This window comes from Zeus faber, assembly GCF_960531495.2.
Source record: "Zeus faber genome assembly, chromosome: 14".
Taxonomy (NCBI): domain Eukaryota; kingdom Metazoa; phylum Chordata; class Actinopteri; order Zeiformes; family Zeidae; genus Zeus; species Zeus faber.
The window spans coordinates 4,931,307-4,954,098 of record NC_137200.1 but is presented as its reverse complement, the minus strand read 5'-3'; the positions used below and the strand labels follow the sequence as shown (position 1 = coordinate 4,954,098).

Here is a 22,792-nt window from a genome sequence, read left to right as displayed (position 1 = left end):
GTTTTAATCTCTTCCCTCTAAGGGTTTTACGTCTTGCCGTAACCCGCGATGCGCTACGGACCAAGGCAAGATGGAATCGGTCCAGGCATTGATGTTTAAATCCAGTCTCGTGTCTCAAAATCACATACAAATGAAACAAAACAGATAGAAAAAAAAGTGACCTAAATGTTTATCGGTTTTTCTTATGTGTTTGTTATGTACATTTAAAGTTTGTTTTTTTTCGCCGTTATTTAAGCCCCCCCCACCAACCCTAATTGATGTAGTACAGCCAATAAACAATGTTGAAAAAGGAAAACACGGTCGGGAAGATCATCCTGGACCACTTGTCGATAGAGTTTACGTCAGTTAAGTCGGGGATGGTGATCTTAAGCTGCGACGCGCGCCGCCGTAGTCGACTCTTCTTCTGCGTCACGTGGCGCTCCAGCGCATTGCGTCCGAAGTTGTGGCGCGCCAGCCCTCCTTTCCGGTACTGGAGGGTGGAGCTGTCGTACGTCAGCATGGTGTTCCGCGGGTCATTCAGACCCAGGGCCAGCTGCGATGCGCCCATCTCGTTCTTGATGTCCAGGGTCCCCAGGAGGATGTTTTCATGGGGGTCCATCTGACACACACACACACACACACGCACGCACGCACACACACACACACACACACACACACACACACACACACACACACACACACACACACACACACACACACACACACACACACACACACACACACACACAGGTGTGGTTAGCAAGGTTAATTTGTCATATATTTGTCTCATATTAATAAACAGATAATAGGATTACTATTCCAGGTTTCATATAGCTTGGATTTACATTTTACGATTTAGAAATAATGCCCAGACTATAAGGTGGAGGGAAATATATTTACTGGATTTGACATTTATAAAAAGTTCATATTCACAATTTCAACCATTTTGACTGAGGAGCTTTTTAAGTGGCCGTTAGTCGATACCTTGTTCTTCTGATCGCCTAGTCCTAGCGCCGCATCATCCACAAAGATCGGCTCCCACATGGAGTCATGACCGTCAAGATCCCGTTGCTTCATCCTAGCGTACAGAGTGTCATCCCTCCCGACTACGTTGCCCACCAGCCACTGGAAGCAGATAGCATTGCCATGGTTACTCAAGTCATTTACATAACTGTGGCGGACCAAGGGGCATGGTCAAGCACCGGCTGCAGACAACAGCACGGTTCCCTTTGGCGGCGGATTGGTCCGACTCGAGGGGAGGGAGTTTTTTTCTTAATGTTTGTCTGTCTTGCAGAGGGCGCACTGGCTCGTCAGCCGACCAGGAGCCAGAATGCAGAACGCCATTCCTCCTGCGCCAAAAATTATTATCATCATCATCATCATCATCATTATTAATATTTGTTATTTACACTTGTGGCCGGCGAGCCTGTTGTTCATGATATAATAAAAACTCTCGCCATGTTGGCAAACCACACAAGAAAGGACTCCGTCTCCCTCCCTAAAGCCCTACATGTGGGCAGAGACTCCCATAGTATTTCTTTTAAAGTATTCGAGTGATCAGGTACAGAGGGTGAAAAATGGGACAGTTATTGTAGATGAAACAGCTGTCAAAATGATCAAATTAATGTCATGGCTCTTATTATATTCCTCTTGACTATACTATCGTCCTAGTTTAAGCATCTATCTTCTTTAAGCGACGGACGTCAGTATAATTTGTCTTGTTGAGCCATTCAACGTTTTTCAATGGCACTCACTGCTTCGTTACCAATTCCACACCGCCTTATATTTTGATTTTGGGACCAAAAGTACAGTACATACAGTACTTTTAGACAAGTATTTGCCAAAACTTGTGACTTATCCAAGCTGGCACGCCTACTCACCGTGAAACCATTTTTTCACACTCTGTTGGTCTTTGCGACTAAGCAGCAACAGCCCTTTGGAGATAAGTGGACTGAGCCAGTCATCGATCTATTTAAAGAAATCTTCCACCTCCAAACTTTTGTTCGATTAGCCTAGTGTTGGTGAGAATCTGCTTTGCTCATGATGGGTTGTCATAGCGTGGCTTATGCATGACTTTCAACCACACCCACATTATCTGTTCCGATATAATTTGAGGAGGAAAGCGGGAAGTGAAGCTTTCTGGTAATTCCCTTTAACCCATGCTTTGATATACCTTGTTTCAGCTTTATCCTTCATGTTGATTTGATTTCACAAAAAAATCCAAACTTTTTTTCAATGAGTCTGTGTGTCCATGAACACCATTGTTTTGCATTACTCCTGGTGAACATCTGATTTAAATGAAGCAGGACATCAGAGCATAGGAAGCATAGGAATGAAGACATAACTTATTCTAGCGCAGGGGTCTCAAACTCGCGGCCCACGGGCCAATTGAGGCCCGCGGGCCGCTATTTTGTGGCCCCCTACTTGACATCAATGTTTAGTGTTAGTGCGGCCCGCGCGTTTTTCTCACACGCACCTTTTTGCCGAGTCGTTGCGCGAGTGGTTGCCCTGGGAGTTTTATATTTTTTTCATCACTTATGGGCTACCATAGCTCAGGCTTGTGACAGCTTCCGGTGGTGTTTGTTGACAAGTTAGCCAACGCATTAGTCACTTGGTTGAAACGTGATTCCGGAGTGACACTAAGTGGAAGGAAAATATATCCTGTCACCCAGTGCAAGGTACAGAGGACTTAGGAAGTGGGCGGACTCAACAAGAGCAATCAGTGACCTAATAAAGACAGCACAGTGTTGCAATAGGAAAGAGAAAAGAAGTTGTACTTTTTTTTGGAATAGTTGAAACCCTTTCTTTGTGGAATATGATTGATTGATGCGGCCCAGCCTCACCCAGACTCTACCTCCAGCGGCCCCCAGGTAAGTTGAGTTTGAGACCCCTGTTCTAGCGGGACAAGAAACCAACGTTGCCAGGACACATGCATTTCTTCTATTTGTCTGGTGATTTTTAATAGGGTAGAGTAAATTTATTGGGCTGATAGCATTTGGCAACGTATTCACCAGTTCAAGTGCAATTAATTCATAATCTTTGTGTTTAATCATCTGTTAATCCATAAAACATGTTGAATTTATAAGACATTAAATTAAAATGTTTTTGCAAATAGCAAAGGTGAAAAGATGCTGATATTAATGTATGTGATTTTGCATTAAGGTATCCTACTCATTATCCTTATTTTAGGAAAGTTGATGGATACGATAAGGATTGACATCAATTTACTAAATAAACCTTGGTAAGGCTTTATTAATCTAAGACAGACATACAAGATGACTGTTCTCAGACCTTGTTTGGATCCATGCGCATCTTCTCATTGTTCGCTATGGCTATTTTCTCGGCGGCCTTCTTCTGGCGCTGAGGGCCTCGTCCGAAGAAGATGTAGTTGACCAAAGCGTACTCCAGCAAGGCCAGGAAGACGAAGACGAAGCAGCCCATCAGGTACATGTCAATGGCCTTGACGTAGGGGATTTTGGGGAGCGTCTCCCTCAAATGGGTGTTGATGGTCGTCATGGTGAGCACCGTAGTGATACCTGAGAGAGGTTGAGGACATCCATTCAAAGACACAAGAGTTATATAAATCCATAAGCATTGGTTAAAATGCAATGGTCTTGGTATGCTCTACAGCCATGGTCATCATCAGTGGACCGTGGCCAGTTCTTTAAAAAGGTTCTAACCGGAATTAATCTTCTTCAACAACCACACGTTAGCCAGCTCAGCGGAGTTGTGAGGCTCTCCCGGCAACTCTGCCTCATCTGACCACGCGGATTATTAAAATCACATCACGCAACTCAAAGCATTGTTTCCAGTGTGTGGAATTCAAGGAAGTCCTACAGAAAGCCTGGAGACAGACCGGATAGCCGGAACCAGAAAACATTGGACATTGATAATCTAGTTTTCAAAGATATCGGAGCGCCATATCAGAGAGGGTCTGATGTTTTTCGGAATCCCTTGAAATTTCACAATGTGACAAAGAAAAGTAAATTTCCACTCACTGGATAAGAGAGGGACAGCATTAAAAGGAGAACATGGAAAAAAGGGAAGAAAGAGCAAAGGGACATGAACTCAAGGCAGTAGTTTCCTCCAAATTTGTTCAATATTACTGTATTTGTATTGGGAAGCTACGGCTCCAATAATGAAGGTCTGCTGTTTGAGCTGTCACGATCCAAAACTGGATCACGGGGCCAATTTTGACATGTATACGTTTTGTATAGGTCCGCTTCATCAAAGCAATTTTTTGGTTTACTTTTTAATTTTCCTGATGTAATCAAAAGACCTATTTGGAATTGATTGCTGTCTTGATACCCCGTACAGCATTGATACAGCATACAGCACTTTGGAAGCTCACAAAAATAGTTGCTATTGTTTCAATGTCTTTTTATTCAAGTTGGTTTTTAGCTCTTATTGAGCTTTTTTGTTCATTTAATTGTTTTTGTGTATTATAATTAACTTGTGAAACGTGAAATAACGTGAAACAAATGAGAATGGTTCAAATTTTAAATGATGTCTGGTTATTTTGAGTTGTAAGTAGGGGTGTAACGATTTCGAAAATAAAATAAATAACCTATTCAAAATGTTCAAAATTCAATAAAAATAAAAACTAACGGTACTGCTTTCCAAATGGGAGAGGGAGCAAGTCTCCGCAGGTGCGCCCGCACTGCTGCTGTGGATCAGCGGTGTGTGCTGCAGGAGTTTCACGTTCTCACCTTGCGTGCGTGAAAATGGCAACTTCACATAAGATTCGGAGGATCTCACAAACCTTGCGGCACAATGAAAGTGATGAAAGATCCCAGGAATCGGAATGAAAGATGCTACCTTGGCGGGCGCGCGTGGGGGTTTAGGTGCACCACCGCCTCCGCCCGGACTGTAAGGATTATGTTTACTCATTTATATATTTACATTTATCTATATATTTATATCCTCATTTATTTATTTCAGTATTTATTTCATTTTATTTGCCTGGTACGTCCACAAACATCCTCTTTGTGCACGCAAGTGAATGAGCTGCGTCGCATTCTGGAGTGGAGGGTGCGGACCGGGACCGCACTGGGTGACTTCTATTGGACTGTCCCTTGCCCCATCTATTCCGGCATTATCATGGCATGTGTGAAAAGGTGCAAGATGGAAATTGTCCTGAATGTAGCTGCATGTGTTAATAGTGAAACTCTCTAGCGGTGTCAGAAAGATTCCCTGTAATTTACTGGGAACTATGTGTGAAAGGGGCTTAACACTGGCATAGCCATGAGTGCTGAAAAAAAAAAGTGTTTCAATTGAAAATCAAATCGAATCATGACCTTAAAATCAAGTTGAATCGACTCGTGGATTTGGAATCGTAGTTGTAAGTAATTTTAGCCAAGAAATGTAGCAAAGAAGGTGTCACTGAAATGTCAATGGCTGCTTGGTATCACAGTTTTGCCAGAGTCTTCAAGCCTTATTTTTTAATTTCAAAATATAAAAGTAAAAATCCTTTTTTATACCTCAAAATAATTTATTCATGTAATTCAACATGGACATACAGTATGTAGGGCTCCCATATACTGTGTATTTTATGCACAAGTATTACATTTTACATGTATGATTTAAACAGTAACAGAGTAATTTTATGTGGCTTCCTCCTATAGCACATTTCTGATGCAACACTTGTGTTGTGTTACGGTACACACAGCAGGACTGCCAGAGGCAATTTCTGCTGCGTGTCTCTGCAAACAATTACCAAATTGTTAGACAGCTGCCACAGAGCTGTCAAGCGATCGCATCTCAAAATAGGATCCAGGCGAGTTTCCCGCAATAGCCTCGCAATGACAATAAAGGACTTTTTACGGCACAGAGGCTATGTCATTCAGCCTTCCAGCACTTGAAACCAGGTTGAAGTGAAGAGGTTCCCTAACGGCACGTAGCTCTGAGGTGAGACAGCATCTCCCCTTCTAACCCTGTCCATCCAGCCCCCTCCATTATGCAGCATTACTGCCGTTGTTGTTGCTTTTTTTTATTATTATTAAATCCCATGCATGCCTCATGCTCGGATCACTAAATGCAGGTCAGTCTTCAATCAGCGAGATTGCCTTCTCTCCTAAAGCGAGGGATGGACAAAGGGGCGGCTAGAGCGGTGGATTGATGGAGGTAGGCGAGAGGAAGAAAGGGAGTCGCCTATAAACACAAAGCACACCAGTGCCATAATACAAACCTCATAGGTTACGCAGGGTTTAGGTAATCGAGGATGACTGGCGAGGAAATTGTGACTGCCAAAATGCCACGGAGGCACTCAAATCAGTGTGGAAACAAATCGCCGTGGTCATCCATCACTCAGCTTTAGAGCGAGTCTGAGGCCAGAGTCGCCATTTCTGGTTAGTCACAGTGACAGCGAACCGATATAGGATTGATAGACATCTACCTTTACAGACCATTTATTTAGTTATTTCTGTTTGTGGATTCTGACGGTCGGTGTGGTGTATTGGATGTAAATAGAAAGCTTAGTATTTTGCAAATGTGTTGTATTGATAATGTTCTGGCAGAGCTTTCTAATGGAAACCGTGGATTGAAAGTAAGTAGTTACAACTAAGTAGTTACACGACAGTACAGTAGTTTCCACGACTCATTGCCGCACATTTTCACCCGAGTAATTGAATCAGGTGAAAATGTGATGAAATGAACATCAACCCATATAGGCTCTAAACAAACAAACAAACAAATAAATAAATAACAGTAAGTATTTAAAAGATTGTGACTCAAAAAGATTGTGCTTCCCCCAGATACACAGCGTGAAAAATGTAACTAGATAGGTAATTACTTCAGTATTTTTCCATTTTGTGAACTACTTATATACTCTTACACGATTCTCACAACTTCAACTTGTACTCAAGTAAATGATCTCTGTAGCAGCAGTACTCTTACTGAAGTACGGATTTTCACTATTCTTTCCACCTCTGCTCTATTCCTCATTTGTATTGCAGGCCTCACCCAGTGCCACTCTGGCAGCCGAGGCATCGTAGTTGATCCAGAAGGAGACCCAGGAGAGGATGGTGATCAGGATGGAAGGCATGTAGGTCTGCAGGATGAAGTAACCGATGTTCCTCTTCAGCTTAAAACTCAGGGAGAGGCGAGGGTAGGACCCTGGATGCACAGGAGAGGGGAAAGAGATGTCAGAGGGGATCTTCGTTAGATTACAAGAGTCTTTCCAGATCGTGGTTCCTCAGACACAGGATCGTGCTATATCAAGACTTTTCTGTTGCTCAATATCATTTTCCACGTAGGACTTGTGACATTAGCGTCCCCTGCATACTGAGAAGATAAGTCATGTTTGCAAACTTCAAGCTCACCTAATACGTATCCAAAGGCCCCTCTCACTCAGCTCCGATCCTCTCTCAACTCTGATTCTCCAAAGTGAGCTGCTCAGCAGAAAACCATATTTGGTGACCCTCTAGCACTCTTGCATCAGCATTCCCCAGAATTACCTGTTTGTGGTGCCTATGCATATATGGTTTATTGTGGAATGGTTGATGGTTTGTCTATTGAGGGTTCCATTTTGCTTATCTGTGCATTATTTTAAATAGGTCCAGGGCAGGGCCTTGGTGAAGTCAAATAATGTCAGCACACATACCATAGTCTGTTGGGATTCTGCTGTATTTTGGTGTGGGTTGCATAACCCACCTATACCCAGTGGGGGAGAGCACCATGAAAAGATCCAGTGAACATTACAATATACTCAAAAGTAAGGCAATAGCAGGGTAGGGGGAAGAACGTGGGGAGGATTAACTGCACAATCTCCAAAGCTCATCTCTGCTCAGACTGCCATCATTTAGCTTTGCAATTTCAGCAAGCTAAGTTCAGCTCAGCCGCCATGTGATTACCTTAATTATTTCCTCATTAACTAATGATTCAAAAAAGTAGGTTAGAGGAGTAGCAGAAAATCCTTCATCATTCATAGTGGCAGCATGGACATTCCCTATCCTCAGGGTGAAACATGGCTTGGCGTGGCATTTTGATTGGATGAATGCCAAAGTATTTTTGCTGACGTCCTCTCCTCTGAGTGACCCTCAGGGTCAACCCTTCCCTTTTGCAAGTGAGAACGCGCTAAATGGGAATCCCCCCCATCTTCAATTTGGCTGTACGGCCAAAGTCAGCTCTGGCTTGCTCGGTACAAGCACACTGGGGGGAAGGCATTCATCACAATCACATCACACAACCACACATGCACGCATGCACACAAACCCACAAGGTACACGGTATATGATATACAATGTGTATTCATGGGGAAGTATTGTGTTATTAATGGATGCTGTGGCAGGAGACAAGACTACCGCAGCAAGACACGAGAGTCATTGCTGTATTCTTGTGTTAATATGCAACTCTTATTCAATAGGGGAGTTTCGCAGAAACTGAACACTGTTCCTCTCTTGGCTGCTTGCAACATAAATTCATAAATATGAAAATGTTGGATGTAGGAGATGAATAAATTATGGATTAAACAGAAGATTTTTTTGTTTATTGTTTCTCAATAAGTCGTGTTTTTTTTTTTTTCTACAAGAAGCAGGGATTTAATCAAATTGATGTCTGTCTGTGCATTTAATTTAAAACACATTTTTCTAATTTCTAAAAGTCACTTTACGCTCTTATTGATAAAGAAATGTAGGCAAATATTAGAATAAATGTCAGTATTACCATCTTTGCATATGCGTCTGAAAGTATTGAATAACTAAAATAATACTCAATCACACACCTACTTGACAATAACACCATTGCACACTTTAGTGACACACTAAACATCTGCAATGTTGAACAAACCTCTTTGGATGAAACGGTTTATGAGCATCTACATAAAGAAAAATAAACAGATTCTTGAAAAATAATTCCAAGAGTTTGAAGAAAATAGTGTGCAGGAATCTTCTTATCTATCGCTGGCACAATTTCATGTCCAAGAGCTGCAATTTCTGCTAATGTGGCTTGAATTGGTATTCATCCATTTTGTTCATCGTATATATAGGTGCAAAAGCAGTTGTGTTCCAGTGTGAATATAACTTCCCCTTGTAAATAATTTTCCACATCATGGAGACCGTGAAGAGAACATTACCTGTAGAAAAGACGACATTCTTGGAGATTAGTTTGTGGTCCACGATGGAGAATTGGGGAAGTTCGATCCTCTCCACCCCCGTCACAGCGTTGTGGCCTCCACGCCAGTGAAACTCGATGTCATCGGTTGTGTATCCGTCTGAATGGGGAGAATAAGCCCAAATTAAATACAAGAAAATAAAGGCTCCTCCAGGGCTATTTAAGGATACAGAGCATGTCAGGCTGTTTGGGAGGTAAAGACTGCAGGCGCCAAAATGCTCATTTTAATTAGATAATGTAATAAGGATTTATAATTGGTTTGCTATTGAGGAAATAATATGATTAATTTATCTATATATTTTAAAATATTACTTTAAGAAGTTGCGGACACTGTGGCATACCACAGTATCATTTTCTTTCAACAATTTACCAAAAACGTAAAATACGTGATGTTTAAAACGCAGTCTCTGTAATTCTAAGTTCAGGTGCAATACATCACCAACTCACCAGAGTTGGTGATCTACACCTGTGTAGGAAATTGGAGGATCAGCTGTTTTCACTTAACCCACAAGGATTCAGACACTCTTTGTGAGCTCCAACAGTATGGAAGAGATTTTCCACAAAGTACCAAAATGAAGACAAAAGAGCTTTCAAAAACTAATACAGGATTTAATTAAAAGCAGATGTGGAGAACATCCAAGGACGTCTCAAGGGAATGGAATACACGTGTACGCCCAATGTCCATCATCAACTATATATGACTATACAGGTTTTCCCAATGATTGCTTCTTTGGACAGCCACAATATTATTGAGAATTATGAGAAAAGTGAATTATAAAGTATTTAAATACAGTAAAATCATAAATATTAAAATCTAGGTTGTTTTTTTTTATCGGTGTTCCAAGTGTCTAGGGTGACCTCCATATATACTGTACTCATATATACTCCACTTGTTTCTATTTTGTCCCACGGGTCACTAAATCATTCAAACCTATACCGGGAATGATTAAAGAATGAACTTAGCGACCAGATCCTACCAAATGAGCAAAGGACCGGGCCCCTGTCCATTACTATTCATCTGTAGCGAAGCCGCTTAGTTTCCCCCTGCTTTTGCCCTCGTTCTCGCCAAATCAGCAGAGATGAGAACGGCAGAGTGGCCGGCGGACACGAAGAAAATAAATGATTGAGTAACGCGGTGCGCTGTCGAACCACCGATGGCATGTACTGTGATAAAAGGGGAGATGAAAAAAGGAGTCCATTTTCACCAGACCATGAAACTTGTCTTGTGTAACCCGCTGCTGACTGTCTGCTTTCCTGCAGTTGTCATGTTGGCGGACTGCGGGGCAAGGAGTGCGGCTCTCAGCGGGGGGATGATGGATCAGGATGTGGATGTGGTTTGGTACTTTCATGCAAAAAGCCTCTTCACCACAAAACTGTGTTGATCTCGCGAAAGCTCAAATGAATAGTTATACCGACACGTGTCTCCTAATTGCCAAACATAGAGGACTCGTGATACACTTAACAGCGGCGGAAGAAGTACTCAGAAGTACTCAGACCTGCTTTCTTAGGTAAAAGTACAAATACCCTGACACGAAGTGACAGTAGTTAAAATGAAAGTACCACATTGGCATTTCTACTCGAGTAAAAATATTTGCTCTTAAAGTGTTTGTGGTGGGTGGGATGGCTTGAGCAGCCACACTTGATGCTCATTGGTTGGGCTAATGAGCATGAGGTTTAAAAACTCCATCCACACACACAGTCAGTGTGGGAGTCCTGTGTCATGACATGTCTGTCTCTGTGCCGGAGGTCCCTGAGCACGCCACTTGGGTGGCGTGTGGTGGCGAAACTGCCACAGTGGTGCCCAATGTGGGGCTCCAGCACAGAGAAGGGACACAGAAGGGCCGTCCGAAGACGCCCTGGAGCCACCAGCGGTCTAACGGGCGCCCCAGCAACTACTCTCTTCCAACTGGCAGCAGAAGCACCTGGAGGTCAGGCGGAGCACCAGGGGAGAAACAGCGCAGCAACCACCACAGGTAACCGCTGGCAGCTAGCGTCTCCACCCAGCAGCCATCGCCGGGACCATCCAGCAGCCCAGCAGCCAGGCCAACCCTCCAAGCAGCCCTCGCAGCAGCCAAGTCCGGCCAAGCCGTTGCCAGTAGTGCGACACACGGCCCGAGGCCCCCCGCTCCAGAAGGGAGGAGGGGGCAGTCTGTCAACGCCATGGTCCTCTGGGATGGTCCTTTTTTTTTTTTTTACATTTTTTTGTATGAGGTATGGGAACCCTGTTTCAGAGTCCAGTGTTTGATTAATTTAAGGTATAGGAACCCAGGGTCAGGGTTTGTATTGTTTAGGTATAGTAAGCCTCTGCCAGAGTCTGTTTAAAGCATTTATTTTCATTTTTGTTCTCTGCTTGGTGGGGGGGGTAGGCTTCGGCCAGGAATTCTTCCCCCACTGCTACAACAGAGTCTATAATACTTCACAAGGTGAAGATAAGATCCTGATTAAAATTTACAATAGTACAGGTAGTCATAGTTCACACATACAGTATATATGAGTAGACATAATTTATGATTTCTTTTGAGAAGAAAAGTGACTGTTTATTGAAACTATGAAATTTAGCTGAGTGAAAAACATAAGCATTTGCTTTGAAATGTAGTAGAGTAAAAGTCAAGTATCCGAAACTGAATATACTTAAGTCAGTACAGATAGTTGAAAAAATAAAAGTACAGTAACAAACTGTACTTACAGTTGAGCGACAGATGGAGCAACGGGACGCCAGACGCTTGTGGCAGGGACTATTACAAACTACAAGAGCAGCCCCTTCCCAGCCATGAGTGTGGACGCCTCCCTAGCCAATGAACTGAACTCCTTTTATGTGCAGTTTGAGGCTGGCAACGGCACCGCTAGGTCGTTGGCTAATTGGAGTTACACCGCTGGGGATGAGCACGCACTCTGTGTCTGAGCATGACGTCAGGAGGGCTCTGATGCAGATGAACACCTGGAAAGCTGCGGGCCTAGATGGCATATCTGGGCGAGTACTGAAGACCTGTGCTAACCAGCTAGCTAGTTCACCATGATATTCAACATCTCCCTAACTGAGTCAGTGGTCCATCAGCCAAACTAAGGAGCTGATTGTGGACTTTAGGAGGGGATTACAACCGAGGACGCATGCGCCGTTGGTGATTAATGGGGCTTCTGTCGACAGGGTGAGCAGCTCCAAGTACCTTCACAGAGGACTTAACACAGACTTTACATACAGACACTTTAGTAAGAAAGCCGAGGCAGCGTCTCTACCTGAAGAAATTCCAGGTCTCGGTGAGGATCCTCAAGTCCTTCTACTCTGGAGTAGAAGGACTTGCCTGGTCGTTGCCTGGTTTGGGAACCGTACTGCCCAGGACAGGCGGGCCCTGCAGAGGGTGGTGCGTTCAACCAAATGTACCACTGGAACTACCCTCCCCTCCCTGCAGGACTTATACACCAGGAGGTGTAGTAGCAGAACCTGTAGGACCATGAAGGATCCTCATCACCCCAATAACGGACTGTTCCAGCTGCTGCGGTCAGGCAAGCTCCTCTGCAGTCACACAGCGAGAACAGAGAGACTGAGACAGAGTTTCTTCCCGCAAGTCATAAGAACTGTCAACGCTGACCTCACCAGGGGTCCTCACTGAGCCACACACATAGGCCCCACTGCCTTACTGTACTGTATGTAGCATACTGTACCGCATACTGTGTCACTGTTCTGGGTTACTGCATACTGCGCTGTAATGCTGTTCTGCTCGATGTTACTGTATTGCTGTGCCATACTGTTGTATACTGTACTGTATATCTCCACACTCACTACCTCACTTAATTCACATGCACTTTACTGCACATATATGTATATACACATAGCCTATCCCATAAACATAACTCTATTCCCTTTATTTATATTTTGTACCCCCACTCTGAATTACCTTTTGGAATCAATTAGTTTCAGTTAGTTAGCTAGGTAGGAATTAGGTTAGCTATTATGTTCAGTTTATAACTTATTGTGTATAATCTCCAGGTGCGTTGCAATGGTATTTTACTGCATGTACTGTATGTATGGAAGTATGTATATGTATATGACAAATAAACCTCTTGAATCTTGAACTACTTTTACTTTCTTACTTTTAGCCACTGGTATGGTTGGTATAGTATGATTTAGTCAGCTGTCGTTTAGTCCCTAAAAAACATTTTGGAAACGTATCACGTATTATTTTTCTTCATCCCTAGATGTAATCTAATAATCGCTTGCAATGCATGCACTGGAGCGGCTGCAGCCATGTTATGTTTACTAAAAGAGGATTCATTTGCATATCTACTAATCTTTACGTTCACCAGAATGACAATTACTGCGGCCGTTTCCTTCCATGTGCCCTTTTTTGCATAGATATTAATGATTTTGCGTGTGTATTGTATGTTGATTACGCAACTCTTTGTGTGTGTGAGAGATGAATCTGGCAGAAAGCAATAGGAAGATTGGACATGTAGATGTGCTTTGCTTTGCATGTATATGTATGTGTGTGTGTGTGTGTGTGTGTGTGTGTGTGTGTGTGACGACGGGGGTAAAGTCCGAATACGTGACTGGATTAAGAGTCGGTGGATGTTTGACAGAATAATTCGACTTCAACTTCAGCGCTGTCTCACTGATGAGTCATGAATACACTACTCCTCTTCTCTACACCTGCCATCCTTTCTTTCTTTCTTTCTCCCCTTTTTGTGTCTTGTCTTTTCTCCCCTCTTTTGTCTCCAACTTCCCCTCAATCTACTTTTTTTGTGGCTTCCGCCTTGCGCTCCTGCCACTTCTTCCCCTCCTGTCCCCGTCTCCACGTCTTATGTTATCTTCCCACTGTTGTCAAGGCGTCTATCCGTGTCCACCCATCTTTCCGCCTCACACTGCGTCTCCTCTCTTCTCCTTCCTCCCCCGTGCTCTCTTTAATTAATACTTGTGTGACCTATTTAGTTGCTATGCATTATTAAAGCAGACCCCTCAGTGACAGAATGCCCCTTGCACTTTACAGTGCTCGTATTCCTGTTGTCGAGCACTACTGTAAGAAAAAAAAGTCTTTTTTCTGTTTCAGTCAAACTCATCTATGGCTATATGTACTATATATCCAGTGAATTTTGTTATTTGTAAGTTGTTGTGGCTCATAGGTTTCCATTACAAAAGTGGTGCAAACAATGCCTGTAGCACACCGGATGATATTTTCAATCATGAAAGAATTGTGTCAGCCATGACGATGCACATAGATGCGATTAAACATATATTTTCCCTGTAATCCCAGTGAAGAAAATCATCCATTCATTCATTCATTCATGTTCACTGGCTATTTGCTTAGATCATTTAGGTGGGTATGAAGGTATGGAGGTATGACGATGCTGTTAAGTAAACAGACATTTCTTGAAATTGACTTGGACTCTTGACTTGAGACTTGACCCACAGACTTATGTCAGAGACTTCAATCAGACTCACAACCAAAGACGTCAGACTTGGTTGGCTTGCATTCGCTGACTTGTGAACATCCCTGTTCTAAAAATAGTACTGGTTCGGATTCTCCATAACTCCATCGTTCCTATGTCAATGAGTAGGACTTTGCTAATTACATTTGCCTTCCATCGTGATGATCTCCTTGATGGAGATCCTACTTGGGGAGGAAAAAGCGAAGGGAGAAGACCGGACTACCGCTTGTGAGCTTTCCTCCAATAGATTGGTGGAAAGAAACGCCGGATCCATTGTGGACTCCGGATGTGACAGTTATTCCCTTATTCTCTAATTCTCTCGGCGTACGCCTGCAAAGTCTCCTCTCATGGATTCATGAAGTCTGGAAAAATGCTGGCAGGCTAAAAATAAATGAAATTGCCCGTGATAGCATCTGAAGAGATAGCAATACAATAACTATAGCTATTTAACTAGAGGAGCTTTGGCATATCTTCCTCGGCAAATCTGACTCCGGGGCCTTTTATAAAGCTTATGAAATAATTTCTCAATTGATTTGTTTTAATGGACAAAGAAGGATTTTGGGAGGAGATAAAATGCAAGGCTTTGAGAATATTGCTCTGGGCTGAGCATTACCACAAACTATTGTGTTATTTAAGTTATGGAACAGACTGTGAAAGACCCAATGGCCATAAAAATAGACATTCACCAGGTGTGTTTTCAAGACCCTTTTATGGAAAAGACTGTTAGAAATAATAATAGTTGAAATATTTTAGCTTACATGTTGCCATTCATTTAAAAAGACGACAAATCGTTAACTCCTTTAACCCAAGGCCTTTGCGTAAGATTGCATACCCGTAATAATTCAGTTGTAGCTGCAACACTAAAAAGCCTGAAAGAATGGTTCTGATTTCCCTGGATAACTCAGAACATGGAATATGGATCTGCTGTCAATAAACACAGAAAAACTTCCATTCCAGACAAAATGTAAATGGAACACGGTCAAACTTCATATTTCCAGCATCGCCTGGAATATCTTAACTAGAAAGGCAAAAACACTGATTAGTTAAGATAATCCGGACGACGATGTACCTGAATCTCTTCACCTACTCACTGACTACAACTCTACCAAATTTAATGACAATAAACCAAAGCCCAACCATTTTATGGAGGTTTGAGTAGCGGCTTACACAGGAGTTCAAATACTGTAACAAACTATGATGATGGAAATACCACAAAAACTACCGTATTGTCCGCACTATAAGGCGCACTTAAAAGCCTTTAATTTTCTGAAAAAAACACAGTGCGCCTTGTAATCCGGAGCGCCTTAATATGGATTAATTCTGGTTGTGCTGACTGACCTCGAAGCGATTTTGTGTGGTACACGGCGCTCTGTCAACATGTTTTAGTACGACTTTGGTAAACTACAAAGCCGCACCGCTTTCAGCATTACGGCTACCGTAGTCAGGAGCGTCGCGGCGCAATACATACTGTGCTTCACAATAATATTACAGTGTGTGTGTATAAGGACCCCAAAATGGCACAAAAGGGACACGCTTACGACGCGGACTTCAAACTCGAGGCTATCAGTCACGCAGTAGAACATGGGCATAGAGCAGCTGCGAGAGAATTCAACATTAATGAATCAATGGTACGGAAGTGGAGGAAGCAAGAAGACGACCTGCGCCAAGTAAAGAAGACCACACAGAGTTTCCGAGGGAACAAAGCGAGATGGCCACAGTTAGAGGACAAAATTGAACAGCAGGTAGAAGCGTCTCTACAGTCTCAGACTTGACGGGACATGAATATCAATGACTTTCAAGGCGTTCCTTCTTGGTGCTTTTGTTTTATGAAAAGACGGTATCTCTCCAGCCGCACACAAACTACCGTCTCGCAGCAACTGCCAAAAGATTCAGAAGAAAAGCTGGCCACTTTCCTCGCATACTGCAAAAACAAGATCGCTGAAAAGAAGATCCGGTCAGAGCACATCACCAACATGGACGAGGTTCCCCTCACCTTTGATATCCCCGTGAACCGCACTGTGGAGAAAACAGGCTCCAGGAATCATCACTGAACTGCCAGGTCACAGCAACGACACTGACTCGGATAATGACGAGAGGGATCCGGGCATGCTGGATGCCGTAATCGCCGTACTGATAAACTCGGACACTGAAGATGAAGAATTTGAGGGATTTGTGGACGAGGAATGAACTGAAAAAGTGAGTGTATTGTGTTGTATTTTACGTGTTATAAGTGAACAATTTTGAGAGTTATTGTGAATACACTAACGTTTGATTTAGCGGTATCAGACTGTTTTTTTTTACGTGTTACAACTGAACAAGGTTGGGAGTGATTGTGAATACGCTCATTAACGTTTGAACAATGTTGAGAGACATTGTGAACACGTTTAATAAAGTTTGACTGACTGACTTTCGACTGTTTTGTTTCGCCTAATGCGCCTTAATGCGCTTTATATATGAAAAAAGATCGAAAATAGACCATTCATTGACAGTGCGCCTTATAATCCAGTGCGCCCTATAGTGCGGAAAATACGGTAAGCATCTCACATTGTTGTGAAAGGGAGGACCTATTATGAAAAACTATTTCAGTGCTTGTGCACATGCATTTGGGTCTCTGATGGGCCTACTAACACACAAACTTAAATAAGACAACCCAGTCATTTTTTTGTGAGCTACTTACCCTATTTCAAAAAACATGTGATTCAACAAGCCGTTTAGATTTGCGTCTCGTTCCTACGTCACAATGAGACACATTAGAATTAGAGCCACCCTCCATCTGAGAGTAACTCCAACCAGGGCTGAAAAATAACTAGCGCCACCATGAACTGTTCGGCAACGAAAGTTGGAACAAACTTTTAAATTAGGCCTTGTCGATCTAATATGAGTGAAGATTCAGCAACTGGATTAGATAGACAGACAGAGAGACAGACGGATAGATAGATAGATAGATAGATAGATAGATAGATAGATAGATAGATAGATAGATAGATAGATAGATAGATAGATAGATAGATAGATAGATAGATAGATAGATAGATAGATAGATAGATAGATAGATAGATAGATAGATGGATACTTTATTGATCCCCGAGGGGAAATGAATGCATTACAGCAGCTGACATCACACACAACAACAACAACAACAACAACAACAAAATAAAAGTGACAATAGAATAAAATAAAAATAGACATCTGAAACATGATATACATTTTGCTTTTAAGGATTGCTTGTTTCTCGCCTGAAATTTGTTCAGAAATAGATTTTGGTTGACTGCTGAAGTGAAATCAGTGAAAGTTTATGTACTTCACACAACAGGTTCACAGAACTGGGGCAAAAAGTGGGCGTTGGGAGCATCAGCATTTTCCTTTAAAGCGACAGACACACTGAAACATTTTCAGTAATTTCAGCAAAAAACTTCAAAGACATGTTATGGGGACCTCAGAGACCTATATTTACCTATTGAAAAGGAGCATATTAGGTCCCATTTAATATTACAGGTGGAAATAACGATGCAGGGATTTTCTTTTTACAAACGACAAAATAGGGTTTTCCCAACAATAACTTACAGTACCAGCAGAAAAAACCCATACCCAAAGCGACAAATCAGCACCTCCTACTCCCCTCTGTGTGTCATGGAGGACACTCCACTTTCAAATGTGGCTGAGATGAAATTTTTATACTTCCCAGTTCAAAGCCACTTTAATCTTATTCCTGGTATCCAATTAAAAACATCTCCAAACTCTTGCGGCACAGTGTGAGCAGCAGCTGGTTGCATGCCTGGACAGGGATGGCTGGATCATCTAAAGCCAAATATCTAAATAAATAAAACCCCATGCACCCCAGTGTGTGCGCACGATACACACTCCAGAGAGTTTGCAGTTTCTAAAAATGAACCCCGATAAACAGCGGCAGCAAGCGATGGTGCAGTGGAGGCTCTGTCCATACGACGTGGATCACTGGTGCAGAAAATATAACTATTACTTGGCGGAGATGCTGTGATGGGACGATAGTTTCATAGCGACAACTCCTGGGAACCAGGGCAAAATAGAGATGATAATAATGTGGCCTTCACTCCCCCATGTATATGTACACCAAGTATACAGACTAGACTGGGACAACGCCTGAACACCTGCTCCTTTGCCGCTTGATGCCCCATGGCGCCCTTTTAAGGCTTCTTTTATTATTATTATTTTTTTTCTTTTCAGCGTGAATGCGCATCGAGGTGGCGGATTGTGGATAAACATGCTTATTCACAACGTGCGCACAGCGGAGCGCAGATCACGGGCGCCCCATCGCGCACCACCGCGGGCGCCAGTGATCTGTGCTCCACCGTGCCACTCCATCTCCTTTGTGTTTACAGCAGGTGGTTTTCACGTGTGTGTGTTAAGATGTTCCTGCTAAGCTACGTGTATCAGACGTATGTGCAGACGGGGATAATCATTAGTAAGCTCAGTCGAGGGATTTACAATTGTTTCCTCTTTTGTTTTTTAATGTCTCTTGACCCACTTTTACATATTCAGGTACTCCTCAATTAATGACCGAGTTCCGTTCCTAGGACCAGGTCGTTAAGCGAATTGGTCGATAAGCCCATAGTGTTTCACGCTAAGGGGCGTGGCCATTGCGAACGCTAGTGTAATGAATACTGACAGACTGCAGGAATGAGACTGAGAACAGTGATGAGATGTATACAGTAGATATAGTGTAAATAGTGTATATAGTATATCTAGTGTATATAGTATATAAAGTGTATATCGTATATAAAGTGTACATAGTATTTATAGTATATATAGTAAATATAGTATGTATAGAAGAAGAGTATGTATATGTATATATAGTAAATATAGTATGTATAGAATATATAGTGTATATAGTATATATAGTGAATATAGCATATATAGTGTATATAGTATATATAGTGAATATAGCATATATAGTGTATATAGTTTAAAGAGTGAACATAGTAAATATAGTATATATAGTGTATATAGTATATATAGTGTATACTGTGTAGATAGTATATATAGTAAATAAAGTGTATATTGTATATATAGTGTATATAGTATATATAGTGTATACTGTGTAGATAGTATATATAGTAAATATAGTGTATATTGAGTATGTTATATAAAGGGTGATGCGCGATGAGATGCCTGATGCTGTGCACGCAGCGCTCACGTTGCAGTATTGTACGCAGAATACAATACAGACTGGTCAGAGAGCTGGTCCTAAGTCAGAACGGTCGTTAAACAGGTAGGTCGATAAGCGAGGAGTACCAGTATACAGTATATACAGTATGTACAGTATGCTGTATACAAGTGTTTCTATGCTTGAGTGAATGTACCCATGGCGATGATTTATTGAAAAGGTGCACTGATGCCACGCTTGTTAAATCCGTGTTGTGGCTACCCTGACTGGAGCCGGCCTCCTGTGAAGGTGGGCCGACGGTGACGCCTCCATATACATCTCAACCTGCCTTAGTATTACACTGAACCGGAATGTAAGTAGTTTGACATTCTTGAATAATGCAAGCCAGGGTTTTTCCTTTTCACTCGAGGTAACGTCTTGTGTCCTATTGCACTCACCGGAGCCCTGTGTTACACATGCATTATAGAGGCTGAGCAGGAAGCAACAAACCAAATAGAGGCTGACAGAGGTTCGGGTTGTAAGGCCACGAACCAGGCCCTCATGCAATATTGCTGAACGTCATTTGAGGTTGTTTGGTATTCAGCTCAGGGATGGCAGGGTGAGACTGCCTTTGCCCATGATAAAAAATATGCCAGACCCGGTGGGGTACTCATATCGAGTCCTACCGGTGAAAACAGTACAATACCAAATGGAAATTGCATGCAATGTAGAGGACCTTCACGTTACTTCCTCTGAACATAAAGAAGCCTCTTAATCATGACTGGAAAGGAACCGTTAAATATAGAAAATATTGTAAATACATAAAATGCAACATAGACATACATCTCACTTTTAAATATGGTGCATCTAGCTGCACATTGAACACGTGAGGGAACTCCTGAGTTCATGCAAAAAAAAGTACAGATGCGACAGTTAAATGGCATCATACTTGGAAGAAGAAGAATAAAATATCACATAATTTATTCATATTTATTATTATACATTATGAAAAATATTTTCTAATAACCAGTTAGAAATTGAATTACTGTCCTTAATCGTTTGATTGTCATTTCTTACTTTGGTATAATGTTTGGATGTTTTTCTTTCTGGATTTTTTTTTTATCCATTATGTGGCAGACCTCGCAAGTGGGCAACGAGGGGGGATTTCCACATGATTAATATTATATTTACGTTTTCATGTGCACGGTAAATCAACAATTATAGCAATTAAATGAACTTTGTAATGAAATTAAAACAATGCAGCCGGTCCATCCGTCTTCGGGCAAAATAGCCGTGCTGAAGCAGCAGCAACTGTGCTGAAGCAGCTTGTTATTCCCTGATTAAAAGTTTCTAATTATTCAGGGTCAGCAATTTAACTTTTGTCTAAATGGATTATGAAAGGTCAATACTATGGGATGAAAGCCTGATCCATAATTGAAAGTGCTTGCTCGTGATATTCAACATGTCAAATCTTGTTAAATCAGAGACATCATTCAGTGGCTCATCATTTCCAGGGATATGAGGAGACGTCGGCGTAAATCCAGCCAACTCGAAAAAAAGCCAGTAAAGTTGAGCGCTACGCTGTAGAAATGGGCAATGCGGGAAGGAGAGCGAAGGAAAGAGATAAAAAATGAGAGGATGACACGGAGGAGAGGGGGCGCACACCAACACAGAGCCAACTGGTAAGGCAGACCTGCTCAGTGGCTCAAAGAAGAGGGAGTGAAGGAGCCCAGCTGCATAAAGCATCCACCTTGATGGGGGGAGGCAATACGCACGCGCGCGCACACACACACACACACACACACACACACACACACACACACACACACACACACACACTATGCACTCTATCTCCCTTTATTCCCAAAGCAGAAGAGAGGGCTTTGTTTTTTCAAACTTTTATGGTTACATGTTAAACCACAAATAACAACAACAACCACAACAACAACAACAAAACAACAACAACAACCAAAATAATCCCCGTCGCCAAATTAAAAGAAAAGGATGAGCATGTGGGGTGCTGCCTCGCCGTGCATCGAACCATGCTCACTCCCGCGTTCCTCCCCGGGCGGCCATCTTCCACTGAGCTCTGTTCAAACAAGTCAGGTAACATGAGGTAACATTTGCGGTAACAAGCTCCATGCCATTACAGCAGAAGTACACCAGGTCTCCAATTAGGTTTGATTAAGGTATTTTTGTTCAGTTCCCCCCCTCGGAAAGAGACACAATGGCCTGTATACGGGCAAACAAGTGTATGATCATGTCAGCATGAAGGTCAGCCTCATTAAGAGAGCGCAAACATAATGTATTTCCAGCGCCATGCTTCATGTTCACACTGCTACCCCAGCTCCGCTCCTACAATGCACGCAGCGTTGGAAAGGTGATGTTGTCCATATCAATTCCGTAGAACAAGGCTAAAAATGCAAGCACTCACGCCAATCAGTTGTGTGCAACTGCAATGTATATTCATTCCTAATAATTTGTTGTATATTATATTATATTATATTATATTATATTATATTATATTATATTATTTCAGAGTAGTGGAAAGGGTCATGTGCTGCTAATTAAAAAAAGTGGAAATGTTTCATTGATTAAACAAAAAAGAAAAGAAAAGTAAAAATTAAAAGATACACTTCAAAGAATCTCTCCTCTCGGCCGAATACCGATTTGAATATGCAGAACATGACAGTATACCCAGTACCCAGTATACAAACAGTACACCCAGTACCCAGTATACAAACAGTACACCCAGTACCCTGTATACAGACAGTATACCCAGTACCCAGTATACAGACAGTATACCCAGTACCCAGTATACAGAGAGTATACCCAGTACCCAGTATACAGAGAGTATACCCAGTACCTGTGGAGAGATGGAGGTGGAACTATTGTGCAGCTAATGGGGAACACAATAGGTGACCCACACGCATTCAATGTGCCACAGGATAACCTGACCTCCTGTGCTTGAGTTGTTGTGAATAAAGCTCCTAAAAGGATACACGCCGTCTCGTCAATATTAGATAAGCTACAGTATCTACAGAACCTGTGAAGCTTATTACAGTACCCTTATACAGACAGTATACCCAGAGCCCAGTATACAGACAGTACACCCAGTACACAGTACACAGACAGTATATCTAGTACCCAGTATACAGAAAG

General features: G+C 42.3%; 1 protein-coding gene across 2 annotated transcripts in view; it reads right to left on the bottom strand.

The window, feature by feature from the left end:
- Positions 1 to 250: 250 nt before the first annotated feature.
- gabrb2b (gamma-aminobutyric acid type A receptor subunit beta2b) overlaps positions 251 to 22,792 on the bottom strand; it is a gene marked incomplete at both ends in the record, with an annotated part of 66,342 nt that continues 43,800 nt past the window's right edge. Inside the window, 5 exons of one of the 2 annotated variants that reach the window (XM_080014137.1) lie at positions 251 to 598; positions 964 to 1,104; positions 3,271 to 3,515; positions 6,940 to 7,092; positions 9,050 to 9,187. In XM_080014137.1, coding sequence (XP_079870263.1) covers positions 251 to 598; positions 964 to 1,104; positions 3,271 to 3,515; positions 6,940 to 7,092; positions 9,050 to 9,187 — 1,025 coding nt within the window. The remainder of the gene's footprint in view (positions 599 to 963; positions 1,105 to 3,270; positions 3,516 to 6,939; positions 7,093 to 9,049; positions 9,188 to 22,792) is intronic. The other variant, XM_080014138.1, reaches the window with a different exon arrangement.